Genomic DNA, 17,550 nt, shown 5'->3' on the forward strand with positions numbered 1-17,550 from the left:
TTTTTTAAACTCAGACTCCGTGCAGGGCAGGTATTTTTGGTTTCGTTATTAAACAAACCATTCCTCTCGTACGGTTCGGCACCGTGCCCGGGATGCCCCTGGGGGTCGTTCCCGCGGGAGCCGCCCCGGGGCGCTCCCGGCTCTGCCCGCCCCTCGCCCCGCCCCGGCGCCTTCCAGCCAATCGCAGCGCCCGTCTGGCAGAGGCCCCGCCCCCCGCCCTGTTGCCCAGCCAATGGGAGGCGCGCCCCGCGCGGAGGTTGCCGCGGTGACGGGCGGCGGGCGCGCAGTGCCCGCGGGAGGGACGCGCGTCCCGCGGCAGCGATGGAGCCGAGCCTGGCACGCGTGGATTACCTGCAGGTGGGCACGGCAGCGCCCCGGCAGCGCGACGAGGCGGCACGGCCCGCCCGAGGCCGAGGGGAGGCCGGGCGGCGGGGCCTGCGAGAGGCCCGAGGCGCGTCCCGGCGCTCCGGGCCCCGCTCTGGAGCGTCTCTTGCATCCACAGGTGGGAGTCACTGCGCAGAAGACGATGAGGCTGCTGCCCGCCTCCGGGAAGAAGGCCACGCAGAAGGTACCGAGCGGCTGGTGCTTCGCTGCCTCTCCTGTCCTATGCCTCATCCTAGCGTTAATCATCTCCAGAGTTTCCTTAGATGTAGGACGTCACACAGAAAGCCTGTGCAACCCCATTTTGGGGGTTTGGAAAACCTTTTCTTGGAAAAAAAAATAGAAAAAATATCTGAATTTGTAATTGGAAAACTTCAGAACGGGGAAGGAATTTTTCTAGTTTACGGCATTGCTGAAACCACAAGGGAGTTCTTCCATATTTCTCTATTTTGGTTTTACTGACACTTAAGATGAGAGGAAATGGCCTGAAGCTGAGACAAGGGAGATTTAGATTAGATATTAAAAAATATTTTACTGTTAGAATGGTCAGGCATTGGAATAGGCTGCTCGGGGAGCTGGTGGAGTCACCATCCCTGGAGGTGTTGAAGAGGATCTGGCTGGCACTGAGTGCCATGGTTTAGGGGTTACAGTAATAATGACAACTTGATGCTTGAACTTGATGATCTTAAAAGTTTTTTCCAACCTTAATAATTCTATAGAATAATTAAGTATTTCTTAATTTAATTAAGGATACCTTGTTAGGGAAGCTCAATAAAAATAGCTGCATTTTTTTTCCTTCAGTTATGAAGTCTTAGTGTGAAAACACAACTTTTCCCAAATATGTCTTTGCCTCATGGTTGCTGACATTTGCAAGTAGAAGCAGGAAAAGGATTCTAAGTCCTGTACTTGAACTGCTGTTCAACATCCTATCTATAGCATTTTATATGGATCTTTAAAGTGTACTCCCATATGTAATTTTGGTCTCTAGAATTTTGAGTCCTTAAATATATGAAAATATCATTAATTTTGTAATAGAGAAACTATTCCCAATAGCATGTAGTCACCAGACAAGGGGCAGTGGCAAAAACTGACAAGAGAGGAGGTTTAGATTAAATATTAGGGAAAATTTTTCCCTGTGAGAGTGGTGAAGTACTGGCACTGGTTACCCAGAGAAGCTGTGACTGCCCCATCCCTGGAAGAGTTCAAGGTCAGGTTGGATGGAGCTTGAGCAACCTGGGGTAGTGGAAGGTGTCCCTGTCCATAGCAAGGGATCTTTAAGGTCCCTTCCAACCCAAACCATTCTGTGATTCTATGAATACAGGAAGAGCATTATGTAAAACCACAGTTTTGTGTGTAATAAAAAATAACCATGTGTTATACTTTTGAAGGTGGTTGTTGGAGATCAGGATGGGGTCGTTACATGTTTTGGCATAAAAAAGGGTGAAGCTGTGGTAAGTGGAAATGTTCCATTTAAAATTTTATTTTTGGAATATTTTTCCCAGTGAACTTTGAAAGTCCATTTTTTATTGATGTGGCAATAAGATGCCAGTGGAAGGTGTCTAGGTAGAGCTGTGGACTGATGCCTAACTGTGGTGAGGTCATGCTGATCTCATGCCTGGTCAAGCACAGAATTCTCCATAGCTGTAGTCAAAAATTAATGTGAAGAAAAAAAGTAACTTCCACACATTTTGCACTTCAGGTAAGTTGGGCTTAAGCCTGGGCACATATACAGTTATTGTAATGGGACAAAAACCTGCAGGGATTCATTAAATCACCTTAGGGATTTGGCCAAATTGATTGCTTTTTATGCCCAGCTCAGTAAAAAATTATTTTCTTTCACCGTTTTCTTCTCCAGGAAGTTCATGGTTAGCTCATAAGTATTCTATAACAGTACAAATAAATCAAAGTAGACTTCTGGAATAAGAATGTAGCATGTGAGAGGGAGGGAGTGCGTGTGTGTTGTTCTTTAAAATAAAACACAGACCACAAACTAGCTGACACCAGTGCTGAATTCTTCCTATGGATGAATTAATAACAATGAAGTAACAAAGTTTTAATTTATTATGTTTTAAAGCTTATTGTGTTTATTTCCTGATAAAATGCTTGGTTGCTCTGTGATTCTGAAGATAAATATACAGATTATTTTTATCTGTGTACAACCCATTGCATCTTAGTTTTGCCAGTAAATTGTAAAGTAAATTTCTTACTGTTTATGTTAAAAGATTGTGATAAATATGATATTGTGATGATGAAAATTGCTTTTCTGTTGACAGCCAGTGTTCAAGACACTACCAGGACAAAGGATCTCCAGACTGGAGCTGGGAGGAGCTCTTAATACACCACAAGAGAAAATTTTTGTGGCTGTAGGATCTGAAGTCAGAGGTTTCACAAAAAGAGGGAAGCAGTTTCTTTCCTTTGAAACTAACCTTACTGAAAGCATCAAAGCTATGTATGTATGATACTTTGCATTTTTTGAGAGCTGTAGCAGATTGTTACTTTATGATTTTATGCAATAATTTTAAGCATATTGTGTAGGTGGCACTAAGTGCCAGTCCAGCTTCAGCTTGTGCTGCAACCTGTAGGAGGAATTTGGAATATCATGGAGAAGTCTTGGAAGTGTGGGAGGAATTTGGAGTGGTCTGGAGATACTCACAGCCGTGCAAAATCTGTGTGTGCAGAGCTGGGGTTATTGCCACAGTGTGTCCTGTCCACACAGCTCCTGGAGCAAAATGTTTTTTGCATTGTATTGTAAGATGTTGCCATAGACAAATCAGCATAAAAAATATAATAATAATGAAATTTCTATTAAGATATTCTTAGGGATTTACCTGAAGACAGAGTGGAAATGTGAGAGCTGTAGAAACCACGTGGTTTTAGTATTTATAAGGAACTCTAAAAGGTGGAACAGCTTGCAGGGCCCATAATACCTTGGCACTGTGAGCATTGTAAAGCATAAAAGTAAAAAGGACTCTTGTGGCAAGATGCTACAGGAAGTGTTTTCTTCTCCTCAGGTACATCTCAGGAGCAGATCTCTTTCTCTGTGCCAGCTACATCTATAACCATTACTGTGACTGCAAGGACCAGCACTACTTCCTATCAGGAGATAAAATCAACGATGTCCTCTGCCTTCCTGTAGACAAAGTTAACTGCATCACACCGGTGCTTGCGTGTCAGGACAGAGTGCTCAGGGTGTTACAGGTTAAAATGCCTCCTTCTTTTTGTTTTATATATGGATGCTATGGAATTGGACTAATTATTAAGGGAATACATATCAGCATGGCTTAAACATCATAAGGGTCAGTGTGTTGTGCCTTACTTAGCAGTGCTGCTGCTGGTGCATTCCCTTTCTGCTGGTTTTTGTAAAGGAAAATCATTACCATAAATTTGTAAAAAATGAGGATTAACGAAACCACTATAAACAGGCTTTGGAATTCCTAGGTGGAAATTGATGACAAATTGGTCCCTTCTAACTAAAAGTGCTCACCTACACATTTAATTTCCTAAAGTCTTTATCACTTTGGGAATTCTTGCTCTGATCAATTACTGTTGCAACAAGTCTTGAGTGATACTAAGTGGTTTAACAAATTAAATTATCAGATGAGTTCCTGGATCATTTTTAATGATAATAACATTTCAAGAGTACTGTGTTTTATTTCTACAGACTTCACCCTGTTTTTGGCTTAGAAATGGTTTTCCCGTAGGAGTTTGAATAAGTAAATCTTGCCTTTTAGTACGATCCATAATAATTTTGTCATTGTGAGGCTTTGCTTCAATATGTGGCTGGTGTTTTGGGATTGTTGGTTTTTTTGTTGGTTTTTTTGTTGTTGTCTTGGTTGTGGCTTTTTGGGGTTTTTTAACAAATTAATTGAAGATTGTTTTCTTTGTCTTCAGGGATCTGATTTGCTGTATGAAGTAGAACTTCCTGGACCACCTACTGTTCTTGCTCTGAGCAATGGAAATGGGGGTAACAAGACTTTGAATATACACATAATTAATAATACTATTTTACTACATTTTTAAGATTTTGTAGCTTGTCTTTGTTAGTTATTTTCTCTTGATTTTTAAGCTGATGTTAAAAATGCAGCAGAAAAGTGACTATGCAAGGTAATTTTTTTAGATATAGATATATCTTTTAGATAGAGATGTATCGACATAGAGACATAGACATAATTAGACAGTACTAAATTATATTCATGTTTAATTGAAGGCCTCTTACAACACTAGTGAGGTCTGAGGGGTCTCATTGTGTAAAAACAAATTGGAGTTTTGGGGTCATGTCCAGATTTTGGGTTTGTGTTTCCCTTACACTTGGATTTCCATAACTGGAATACGTGGATGGATGAGAATATTGGTAGAGCTAACATATACTGAGACTGGAAGGTTCAAACTTAAAATAGTTTTGATCCTCCTTCTTGCTAATCTGCTCTAACCTCGTAGAAATCGCTTTAGGGTGTTAATCTGGTGCTTAATTTAGTTTCAGTTAGATTGTGTGTCAGACATCCAGAGCTTGTTTGGAAAAGTAGTTTTAATTGCTGAAATTTTGGCACAACATTCACTGATGGGTGTGTTGTTAAAAAATTTCTCTGTTTTTCTTCTGTAAAAGTCCATTGAATAGCCTTTATACTAAAGCCTAACCTTGCTGAAATATATAGATTTTGACTGATTTTTAGGCAGAACTCAAGTGCAGGGGTGCAGCCAAACACAGAATAGTGATAACCACAAGGAAATTATCAGGATGGGTGCAGTTTTCATGGATTTGTTTTCAGGTTTGAAGCCTGACAGTTCCATTGCACGTCACTAATTCAGTGTTTTCTTTTCCCATGGGCTGGAGCGTGTAACTACACAACATTTTGAAGTTGGTGTGCTTGATTTTATCAATTCTAAATTCAGTTTCTGTGTTCAGGTGATTCTGGGGAGGAAATTGTGTATGGGACTTCTGATGGGAAATTGGGTCTCACCCAGATTACTGGTACCAAGGCAATACCAAGGTGGGAAATTGGAAATGAAAAGAAGAGAGGAGGTATGTGATGTGTCTCAATTTCTCACTCTTTAGCTTTCCAGCATACCTAAGGCTTTGTTGAGTGTGGGGTAATCAGGAGATCTTTTTCATAGATAATTTTGGAGGCATGTTGTGATTATGTCAGTATGTGGTACTATTATGATAAGGTCTCTTTAATTCTTCTGATTTTCTGGCAAATAATTTGGATCAGTTTTTCTTGCTTTGGATTTTGGGTTCATATCGTTTCCAGTATTCTAGCAAACTTTTGTTTTTACACTATTTTTAAAGTGGTATTTGTAAAACAGTGTTGATTCCAATACAATTGATTGAGATGTCTTTCATTTTTATATTTCTAAGTGTGTGTATATTTGGCAAATACATCTGTCATATGTTCAGTGGTTTTAAGGTCTCTAAAAAGTCATAATAAAGGGTTTTGTCTGAAGGTGGAATGTGTCTCCACAACAACTGATCAAAACTTTCCCAGTTTTAGCCTTGGTGTGCTGCTTCTGGAACATCTATTAGCCTCTACTGCTTTGTAAAGGACAAGATCAGGAATGGAATGTATAAATACATTTTTATTTAATTATAATAGTTATCACCACATTATTTTCTTAAAATGTCCTTAGTCTTTCTGTAAAGTATGGAGCCAAAAAAGTGAACCTTGAACCTGAAGTACAGGAGAGGGACTTCAGCCTTGAGGACTGATCCAGAAATCTCATTATCAACACCTTAAAAGCTGGCTAGGACTCTCTTTCTGTTACTGAGTGTGGCCTGTGTATTATTGTATCATAAACTAATAAAGATGAAGCAGATGGCTTTGTTTTCTTCTTCATTAGGTATTCTGTGCATTGATAGTTTTGACATTCTGGGAGATGGAGTTAAGGAATTACTTGTTGGACGAGATGATGGAATGATAGAGATTTATAACTTTGAGAGTGCTGATGATCCTGTCCTTCGATATGATTATGTAAGTCCTCATTCTTCATACTCTGCTGGGAAAAAAACCCTTAATTAAAAATCTGTGTTTCAAAACATAGATGATTGTTACTGCTAAAATATGTAGTTTGGTTTTAATTTAAGAGGTTTGTAACGTTGACAATATGAACTTCAAATCAGTATGGTAACATGTAAGAACCAGAAAGTGAAGTAGTTTTGATTTGAGCAAAAATCAAAATAATGTAGAGAGTGTGTGTTCAAGTTTTGGCTCAGTTGACTGCTGAGTGAAACCTAATAGAGAGTTGCTCTCTGAGTGAAAAACCTGAGAGTGTTGTGCATAGTCTGTGATTTACAGGTTAATAAATGGAAGCTGCCAGGGCTTCACTGACCATAATTACTTTGGTTATCAATTGTTTGAACTAGTAATTGGATCCAGAGAGACCATTCCACTTCAGTCAGATTGCTGATTTCTGCTGGAAAAACATTAATAGTGTTTTGCTTTCAGCTTTTCAATGTGTTTGCTATATAGAGTAGAATCTTGTGAAAACTTTTAAAATGAGTGCAGTGATATTTCCCTCTGCTTGAATGTGTTTATTTGAAGGCTTTATCAGAGAGCATTGCATCAATCCAGGGAGGCTGTGTGGGAAAAGATGGCTATGATGAAATTCTAGCAGCAACATACTCAGGTAAGCTTCATATCATTGACACAGTAAATGCCATGTGTGGCGAGGTGATAAAATGAAGCAGGTTATGTTTTCAGTGCAACTCACGTCTCTTAAAATTTTGTGTTGAAAAGATCTCCTCTGATTTAATATTTACACTTAAAAACGTTGCCTATACTTAAACTGTGGGGATTTTATATCTTAAGATATTCATCATGTTTAACACAGTGGTTGACTATATTTTGGTGTAAACTGCTGCCTTAATATGATGAATTAATGAGTATGTCTGAAAGAATTATTTATGACTTTTTAATATGTATGAAAAATGTTGATATACAAGCATGGTTTTATTTTATTTTTCTGCTTTTATGTAATTTCTCCTTTTCAGCTTCACAGTGCTTTAAATGGTTTTGATTTTAGTAGGAAATAAAGATATATCCCATGTGAGGCATCTCAGCAGCTCCTCTGCAAGTCTTGAGCTATTGGCCTGTCTGTGACACAGGCCATGATAAACATGCTGTGTATGTCAGCTGCAGGGAGCTAAAACATTGGTAATTATCTCCCTTTAGTTACCTTAAGTGCTAAAAGTTAACCTATTAAAACTTCTTGTAACGAAAATCATGTCACTTGGCAAGATACAATCCTCAGTCAGTTACTGAGAAATAATGGTGTTCCAAGTACCTCTTCTAAACGTTTTTTGAGTGGTCAAAAGACCCTTGCACCTGACCTCATATGAAGGGGTTTGGTGTGATTGGCAGTACTTGGTACTGTTGCAGCCTAAGCCCTTTGAGGCTTCTTTTAGTGGGAATGTTGTAAAGATCCATGGATCATAGAAGGAAGGGAAAAATTGAAAGCCCATGTTCCCCTGTGGGCTTTCAAAGGTGGATTCTGGTAGGATGTGCTCTAGACTGGTGTTGGCAGGGAACCAGAGCTATAAACACCTATTCATGTCTGCATGTCATGCTTGAGGTATCAGAAGATAATCAATCACTATTTGCTTTTAGAAATAAATGCAATTTAGTAAGCAAAAGTATAACTTTTTTCAAGCAGCAGCATCCATCCTCTAAGCCCACTGAGCAGCATTCAGTTTGCTATAAACACATTGCACAGCTTTTGTTTTCAGTAATTCAAGGTTTTGTCAGAAAAAAATCCAACTGCTCCAACAAATTAATCCAACAGTTAAAAACTGTTAAAGGAATTCATTGCTCAAAGTACTTAACGAAAAAAAAGTAATGTTTTCTAATTTAGGCATGAAACCCATAAGAAATGGTGCTCAGTGTCTAGGATTAATCCTACAAAAAAGGATTAAATTTGGCTCAATTCTCTCTACCCAGTGTGTGGAACAAACATCACTCCACACATAAAATAGCAGAGTGTAGAATTTTCTTTTTAGTTTATAAGGAATATAAACTTCATATATTGGTTTAGGCTGGCTGACAGGACTGACTACAGAACCTGTCCATAGAGAAGGTGGATCAGGTGAAGAACTTAAATTAAGTCAAGAAATGCAGAACAAGATTTCATCCTTAAGGTAATTGTGCTAGAAAGAAATTTAAATGGAAGAATGGAAATGTTAAAAGCTGAAATGTCATCTCTCCTTCCTATCTCACTGGATTTTCTTTATCACTAATATATCTAGAAGTAGAATCAAATCTTTTCAAAGTAGAAATGAATAGCAGCCTCATTTCACAGCCTTTTCCTATCTTGCCTTCACATGATGATGTCTGAATGCTTTCTGCCTCAGTATCAGCAAGATAAGACTCTTTTCTTCCTTGCTGCTCTATAGCTTCTAAATGATGGCAGGAAAGAAGTCACTACCATATTATTCAAAATGCATTGTACTCTTGAAGGAAAGAGTTTCTCCTTTCCTGTTTCTCAAAAACTCTCTTGGCAAGGAACATGTCACATTCACATGTCCACGTGGTAGAGTTTATGTTTTATCTTTGCTAAGTACATCAAAGAGGAACCATCAGTCACTTCTGGCTGGAAAATTGAGGACAGGAGATAAACATGATTGCCTTGCAACTTTAAACTATTTAATTTCTAGGGTAGCTCTATAGTTGCCTTTTTTGAAGACTTTATGAGTGGTTTCCCTTTTGTAGGAATGAGTTGGAACAATTGCAGATAAAAGTACTTCAGGAACGGGAGAAATACCAGCAGTCCTCTCACTCCAGCACTGCAGTCTCCTCAGTGCCTGCCTTCAGTGTCAATGACAAGTTCACACTGAACAAGGATGATGCCAGCTACAGCCTCGTCTTGGAGGTGCAGACAGCCATAGATAATGTCCTGGTGCAGGTCAGTGGGGCTTGATTCTTGTTGGGTTTTTTGATGCATAAATAAAACACTCAGAGACTTTCTAGTTCAAAGAGCCAAGTTACAGCATCTTAAGGACATGCTTGTTAGGGAGCAAATACAAAATTCGTGTTGAGCAGAGCAACTTTACATTACCAGAACAGACCAAAGTGGCTGCTGTAACAGAAGATTTCTTTGTAGCTTTGTGCTTGCTTTTGCATGGTATTTATCCTTATTTAAACACCAATTAAATGAGGTGCACATCCTCACTTGCCAGTTAAGTGCCCTCTGTAGTGGAAAATTAATTTCAGAATGTTATGGGCCACCTGTTCACTTCCAGTGTGGAACAGCGTCTGATTTGTGTGCACTTGGGGAGAAATAGTCCTGCCCATTACAGCAACCTTAATTAATTATTCCTCCTACTGTATCAGCTGAAATTAATGCCATCTTTGGTAGTCAGAAAGAGTAGCAGTACTGAATTACCTTATTTTGGGAAATGCATGAGGAGAAAAATGTGACAAGGAGGAAAAATGTGACAAAGAGGATGTGGTTTTTCTATAACAAATGGGAAAGAAGTATTGTAGGATTTTATTTTTCACTTCTTAATAAAAATCCTGTTTTTATTAAGGATGTTACAGAGCAATGCTAAGCTACAGCTAATTTGCCACTGTATAATATTAGATGTTTCCACAGCTAAATGAGAAATAATGAAATTGTTTCATCTGCCTTTCATGACTGAAAGACAGTTACAGATTTTACACTGAGGTTGTGGTAAACCAGCCCCCCAGGAGTTCAGGACTCTGAAGGGAATAACAGAAAGATCATCATGTTACTCCAGGATTAAGTAGTAAGCTGCATGTCTGTTAGGCTTTTGCCTCTGAGATGAAGCAGTCTCCTTGCTTCTCTCTCCTTTCAAAGCTTGATGACAGTTAGAGGATAAATGCACTTGAAGCTGCTCAGGAATGTAAGCTCTTTCTTTTTCCTTCCTCCTGTGTTCTGCAGAGTGATGTCCCACTGGACTTGCTGGATGTGGATAAAAATTCTGCCGTTGTTAGTTTTAGCAGCTGTGATTCTGAGGTGAGTGAAACCGAGGAGGTGATGTCTGGAGAGGTGGCGTGATGGAAACTCTTAATATTGTGCAGTAAAAATAGAACTTGGACTTATATATCTCTGATTTAAAATACATTCAGTTAACTACTCATGTTGTAATTGTGGAGGGCACAGCTTCTTTAGAGATACTGCAGAATTAGGAGTTAAAGGCAGGTCCTGACTTAAGGCAAACCTGCTCTCTTCTTTTTTTTTTTGTTTTTTTTGTTCCTGAGGAGGATTCCTAGAGACACATTCAGTATTGCTCTCTTCTCTGGATTCCACAGATTGATACACCTTTAGCTCCAAGTAATTTAGTTGAAGAGTGTTATGTTTCTTACTTAGTTAATTTCTAAAAAATATGTTTAGAATGTGACAATTCTGCTCTGTGGGGAGTCAAATGTTTGCATGACTTTTTTTATATGTAATTAGTACAGACTTAAATAGTTACAGAATTACTATTGACACTGAGGGTCAGGGAGAAAATCCTGAAACGACCTTAGGATTTATGAAAATCTTCCGTACAATCTTCTCCCTTCTAACAGTTCTTTATTTTAGTTTTAAGAACTGAATTTGCACATCATTGTTCTGCCCTGGAGCTCCCAGAAATCAGCTTTTTATTTTAGGTTTTGTATGATTTGTGATGATTAACTTACTGCTTGTTGGGGTGTATTTTCTTACTGATCCTGCTTTAGTTTTTGAATGTTGAACTAATTTTGCAGATGAGTGGGGCAGGCTGACATGCATTTTTCAGATGAAAAGTAGGTATCTATGTAATCTTTGTAGAGATAATAAAGAGTGTAAGCGGCTTTGGTTGTATTTTCCTTATAGAAAGATTTTTAGTTTTTTTTAATTCTATCATAATTAAAACTAACTCTATCATAAATATAAAACATTCAGGGGACCCAAGGATTGCCTTTTTGTGTTTAACTCTTATAAATATCTGTACATGCATTGCAAAAACTTCACTGTAACATAGCTACAGTTAGACCAGTAGAAATTTTGTGAATCCACAGACCTATTTTGCATTATTTTCCTATTTAGTTTTTTTTTTTTCCTTTTTTCAGCCAAATAGCAACTTTCTTCTTGCAACTTACAGATGCCAAGCAAATACTACAAGACTTGAACTTAAGGTAAAATGCTCAAAAATGTGTTCCATAAAATTAATGGTTAGTCCTGCTTTGGAATGAAGAATTCTCTACGCGGATCAGTCCAATTTCTACTGCTGTTTATTTTCTGAGACCTTCTAACCTGGGGCTTGTGTGTTCGTTTTTATTTGTCTTTAGGATTTCTAAGGGCTTCTAAATATATGTCAGAGGAGAGCCTGGGATCTCTTTGTGTCCCTAGGATGAAAGCAGTGGGGACACCACAGATTGGGAAAATACAGGATTCTGAAGGCAGTTGTGGAACTTCAAGTTGAGGGAGGTGTGGGAAAGAAAGCTCTGGCACTTTTTGTTCTCTGAAGTGTTTGAAGGAAGTTACATTGGGAACTAACAAGGGAATATAGGCTCAATTTGTATTTTGGAGAGGAAGCAAATCCTGTAATTCCATGCTTATTATACTTAAAGGCATGTGGGTGTTTTGGAATTTATTTTTAAGGATCAACCAAATTCACACATTTTATGGCAACCAGCACAGGAAATAATGAAGGAAATCCTGATTAGGAAAATCCTCACCATGCCCACAGGCATGAGGTTTTCTCTTTTTACTGCAGCCTCCTTATCTGATATGTGTTTACATAAAACTGTCAATTTTTGAGGCTTTTTATTTTAACTGATCAGAAGATGAGTTAGAGGGTGTTATTTTATTAATATTTAATTCAGCTAGTACAGCAGCACTTCACTGGACTATGCTCCATTTAGTTCAAAAACTCATCTGCTTTATTTATAGTGGCACTATCAAGTAAATGTAGTACTATAAATATTCTTGAAATACTAGAGGTTTTCTTTAACATACTTTGAATATTCACTAAATTTCCAAACAGTGGTAAAATAATCTTTTTCCTTTTCTTCTTCTCTGTGGGTTCTTCTTTCCTCTCTGCAGGTTCGCTCGATTGAAGGACAGTATGGGACACTTCAAGCGTACATAACTCCCAGAATCCAACCAAAAACCTGTCAAGTTCTTCAATATCAAATTAAGCCACTTTCACTTCACCAGAGAACTCATTCTATTGACCAGGACAGGTATGTGCAAAGAAAAATCAATGCCTTTTTTCACTTGGAAAAAGTGACACAAGGCAGCTGAAACATTTGCTCGGTACACTTACGTATGGAATTTCTAACCCCTAACCTACACTTTTGAGCCTGTAGCTCCATTTTATGGATTTCCTAGTAGAAAATATGGATTAAATGTTTTCCTTGCTGCTCTTGTTTTGGGGCTATTTTTCATTTTACTGCCCTAGGTTATAGTTCAGCCCTATGTGTTAGTAGAGCTGAGGGTGTGGTAGAAAGGAAACTTTCTTCTCTAAGTAACTGTGTCTTTTCAGTTTCAGCCTCATTCTCTGCTCCACCCTTTTCCTCTATTTTTTTTTCTCACAGGTAACTTGGCCCCAAAACTGAGCCAAGACATTTTACCGTTATCTCTCTGTTACAGGAGTTTTGTATTTTACACAATTTCTGATGGATTTTTGCCCACCTCACTAACATCTCGTATTGCCTCCAAGGATCTGCCTGTTCAGATCAAAACTGAAAGATGGAAGGGAGGCTACCAAAGCCTTCAGTGTGCAAATGAGCTCCACTATGCCTTGTGCTTGATAAAAATGCTGCATCGAGGGTTTACAGCATGGGAGGTTCTTGAGGCTCTGTCTTAGTCATATTTGCTCTTGTCAGTTATTTACCTTTGTCCTAAATTTCAGGTTTAACAACTTGCAATGGGACATCAAAAACTTCCAGCTTGTTTTTTTTCCCTAGATCTGACATGCCTAGTGGGAGGTAAAACTTGAATATGCATGTAGCTCTGCATTTTGAAGTACAGAAAAATAGCTGTAATCTACAATATGTATCTGTACTTAGGGAGAGACCTGATTTTTTTACAGGGTGCTGATTAAAAGGAAACCACCATGTGGAACTAAATTTTTTTTTACATGGACAGTGTAAAAACCTCTTAACTCCTCCTTCTTAACTACTGACTGTCCTTTTTCTCTTTTAATTTCACAATGCCGCAGGCCCATGAATACACTGATGCTCAAAGGCCAGTTCAGTTTTGCTGAAATTCACTCCTGGGTTGTGTTTTGCTTGCCTGAGGTGCCTGAAAAGACTCCTGCTGGAGAGTGCATCACCTTTTATTTTCAGAACACTTTCCTGGGAACACAGCTTGAAAGTACCTACAGGTAAAATACAATTACTAAACCTAATGCATGCCATGTGTATTCAAGTTTATTTAAAATTGTTCTTCTTTTATAGAAAAGGTGAGGCATATTTTAAATCTGACAACATCTCTACAATATCCATCCTCAAAGATGTGCTTTCCAAAGAGGCTACTAAAAGGAAGATTAATCTCAACATATCATATGGTAAAAATTCTTCTCTGTTTTGTTATCCTTCAGTTCATTTGTTATTCCCATAAATGGAATATGCAGTATTCATTTGCTTGTTTGGGTTCTTTTTTACTCCCTGCTAGATGTAAATGAAGAATCTGTGAGGCACACATTAAAGCTTATCCACCCTAAATTAGAGTACCAGCAGCTGCTGGCCAAGAAGGTGCACTTAATAGATGCTTTGAGAGTAAGTATCTGAACTCTTGGGGTTTGGTTTTTATGGGGGCTTATGCTGTCAGATACTAAACCATGGCTCAAGTCAGGTGTGTGTCATGTGGGGTCTGTTCCCTTAAATTAAATTCAATTAAAGCATGTATTTTAAGTGTCTAAGAGGCAAATTTCTTCAAGGAAAATTCTCTTTTTTGCTGTATAACTAGTGAATAACATGTAGGGTTACTGAACATGCCTAAATTGGATGGTAGAAGGGCAGCCAGATTTATCATCTAATATTCTCTCCTAGCCTGCTGTTATTGTCCAGCTGCTTCTGTCCCTCTTCCCACTAACATTTATAGTTTTTTAGGTCATCCAGGCCAGATGCAACTTCTTTGCTTTGGAACTTCATCCCAGTGTCTCATAATTTCTAAATCAACTGCTTTTGAATCTTTTCCTTAATACCTTCCTCAGTAGCCTTTGGGAGGTTCCAGTTAGGCAGCTCATCTCAGTTCTTAGAATTTTTTTCCAACAACCAGGATTTTCCTGTCAAAAGCTCACCATCATGAGCTGTTTTGGGTTTTTTTTTTTTAATTTAATGGGAATGGAGGTGAAAATGTTCAACCAGTTCTGTCATCCTTTTGGGGGAATCAAATGTTTGTCAGAGCTTTTCAGATAGTAGAAAAGCTGGCTAAAGTGAGAACAGTGTCAATCACTAAAAAGATTTTACTTGGGCTAGTTTTGGGATTTAAACAATATTTTTTGGGCAAACCAGGGATTTAAACAATAATAGAGAATGAATTCTTAATGCACATTGCCTTTGTGCAATAATAATGGTGTTGTACACGTTGCTAGTTTTAGACAGCAAATCTTTGACAAATTTTTTGGTCACTCATTTTTTGGATGGTAACTTATTGACAGGTAGTAAAATAATCTAAAGATTGATAAAAGGTGGTATCCCAGCAGACTCAGTGCACAACATAATTACCTCTTGTCTAGAACAGAAATACATTTCTCTGGAGGATAAAAAGATCTGTACTATCAACCATCCCAAATTGGTCTGCTGATAGACTGAGGTTTTTTAGAAGAGGCATTCAAAACTTTTTGCTGTCACAAATTTAGCGATACTTTCAGAGTTTACTTTTACCTTCAGACTTCACTGAGTGCTACACTTCTTTAGGAATTCACTTATTCTAAAAATGAAGGTATGGTCAAGGCTTAAGTCTGCATGGTGTGATCCTGTTCTGCTCAGAGCTGGAAGCTGAAATAAGCAGGATTTTGAGAATCCAGTCTATGAAGGGACATCTGGCATTTCATTAGAAGCCTAGAAAATGAGGGACTGTGAAAATAACACTTGCTCGTTTAGAAGGGGATTGTCTTGCCTTTGAAGTACTTCCTTCTGACATATCTAAGCTTAATTTCTTCTTACTTACCTGCTCTTATGATACTTACCTGCTGTTAGCTCTTACCATTTTAAACTGTCTTCGAGGAATTACAAGTTCATGAAGGCAACGTGGACTTCCTGCTCCCAAAATACCGCAGCATTTTGGAAGAGGCAGATCAGCTGCTGGAGGAATACAAGAGACAACCTGCACATCTTGAGAGACTTTATGGTTTGTTGACAATTCAGCTTTATTTAAATGGAGCTTAATGTCCAGAGACATGGCTGAAATAGACAGCTGCTTATATTCAGACGATTCTTGTCTTTGTGGACATGGTTAAAGATTGTGTTCAAATTCAGGATGGCACTTAAGAATGTATTAAAGTTAAGTGGCTTGGATTTGTTTACAATTAAACCATTGTTTAAAACATGAACTTGAAAAACTCTTCTAATCACTAGAATACTTGGTACATAATCATGAATTAAAAGTAGGCATACCTCCTACTGAAAATAAATAGTAATTCCTGGAATTTTATCTTTACAGGTATGATCACAGATCTCTTCATAGATAAATTTAAATTTAAAGGCACCAATGTGAAAACCAAAGTTCCTCTCCTTCTGGAAATTCTGGATGGCTGTGATCAAGATGGATTGATCGCTTTTTTTGATGCTGCCTGACAAGGAAAAACCAGAGTAATTTTTCTGGTTTTAACCAAGGCATTTTGGTATCAAGTCAAAAACACTTTTACTCTTTTGTTGTCTTGTCAGCTCTTAGGTTTTATTCATATTTATTATCATATTGGATACAGTAGGAAACTTCATATAAAGTGTTGTGTATGTTAACTGTGTGCAGAGGTTTTATGTACAGTGCTAATAGGTCAAGAAAGATCAGATGTAAATACCAAAGATCCTTTTGGGAAAAATGTTTTCACGACTGTTTAAGCCTGTCCTCCCAGCTGCAGGAATGGATGAAGAAACTGGTTTCAAGAAACTTGGATGGATTTGGAATAAATCTGTGTGTTTAAGCTGTACCTAACTTAGTTTTTCCTGTTGTGTTGAGAATGTGGTGTCAGAATCTCACCAGACTTGATGTAGCTGGTGTGTGCAGAGGGGGGAGAACTCTGAATGTTAGACTGATGACAGCTCCATTTAAAGCCACATTTGTTTAGGAATGGATGGCATTAAACTTCCTCAGTGCTTCTCCAGCCTCCCTGTGCTTCATTTCCAAACTCCACCTACTTTCTCACTTAGTCTTATTTAAAATGAAAAGAGATAAGCAGCCAGTGGAGACAGAGATCTGTTAGCAAGTAAAAAAGATCAACGCCATTGAAGTGAGGTAGAATCATCAAGGGTGGAAGAGACCTTTGAGATCATCAAGTCCAACCATCAACTTGTCATTATCACTGAAACCCCTAAACCACATCCTCCAGCACCATATCCAGACACCTCTTAAACCCCTCCAGGGATGGTGACTTACCCTAACAGTGGTAATTTTTTTCCTCATTGCCTCATCTGAGGGTGGGGGGGGCCTGGCACACGTTGCCTGGAGAAACTATGGATACCCCAGCCCTGGAAGCGTTCAAGACCAAGTTGGATGGGTCTCTGAGCAGTGTGGTCTAATGAAAGGTGTCCCTGCCCAGAGCAGGGTGGTTAGAACACGAGTACCTTTGTGCTCTGCGACTCTTTGATAATCGAAAGATTATTATGGACTCAGCCCGAGGCCATTTCCTCTTGTCCCCTCGCTGCGGGCACCTCACTACCCCCTCCTTTCAGAGAGCTGGAGGGAGTGATGAGGCCTCCCTCCCCAGCCTCCTTTTCTCCCGGGACACGTTCACGAGCCTGGCTGGGCAAGCTCCAGCTCGTTTCCCACACACGTTTCCCGGCGGGAGCGCCCGAGGCTCTTCTCTCCCTCCCTTGGGCGGGCGCGGGGCCTGCTGTCCCCGGCGCTCTCTCCCCGTGGGCTCCCCGCCCTCGGTGTCCGCCCGTGTCTGTCTGTCCGTCCCTCTGTCCGCCCCATCCGGCGCGGCCGTGACGCCGCGCGCGCCCATTGGGCGGTTCAAGAGTCGCGGGCTACTTGAACGGCGCGGGCGGCTCCAGGCGCGCCTGTCCCCGGCCCCGCCGCTCCGGC

The 17,550-nt window shown here is 39.4% G+C and overlaps 1 protein-coding gene across 2 annotated transcripts; it reads left to right on the top strand.

The window, feature by feature from the left end:
- Positions 1-246: 246 nt before the first annotated feature.
- On the top strand, positions 247-16,453 carry BBS7 (Bardet-Biedl syndrome 7). 2 transcript variants are annotated; one of them, XR_005953229.1, is made up of 19 exons: positions 247-357; positions 503-568; positions 1,770-1,832; positions 2,655-2,830; positions 3,393-3,579; positions 4,273-4,345; positions 5,285-5,401; positions 6,217-6,347; positions 6,918-7,002; positions 8,407-8,509; positions 9,081-9,273; positions 10,273-10,347; positions 11,424-11,489; positions 12,400-12,539; positions 13,520-13,684; positions 13,758-13,867; positions 13,975-14,078; positions 15,504-15,654; positions 15,967-15,983. XR_005953229.1 is itself a non-coding variant. In XM_041412105.1 (19 exons), exons 1-19 carry the CDS (start codon positions 322-324, stop codon positions 16,098-16,100), a joined length of 2,148 nt encoding a protein of 715 aa, XP_041268039.1. In that variant the 5' UTR covers positions 247-321; the 3' UTR covers positions 16,101-16,453. The 2 variants fall into 2 exon arrangements, 1 of the variants encoding a protein (XP_041268039.1); XM_041412105.1 differs by having other exon boundaries at positions 15,531-15,654; positions 15,967-16,453.
- The last annotated feature ends 1,097 nt before the right edge of the window (positions 16,454-17,550 follow it).

The sequence above is a fragment of the Onychostruthus taczanowskii genome, unplaced genomic scaffold (genome assembly GCF_017590055.1).
Source record: "Onychostruthus taczanowskii isolate IOZ18803 unplaced genomic scaffold, ASM1759005v1 scaffold38, whole genome shotgun sequence".
In the NCBI taxonomy this organism is placed as follows: Eukaryota; Metazoa; Chordata; class Aves; order Passeriformes; family Passeridae; genus Onychostruthus; species Onychostruthus taczanowskii.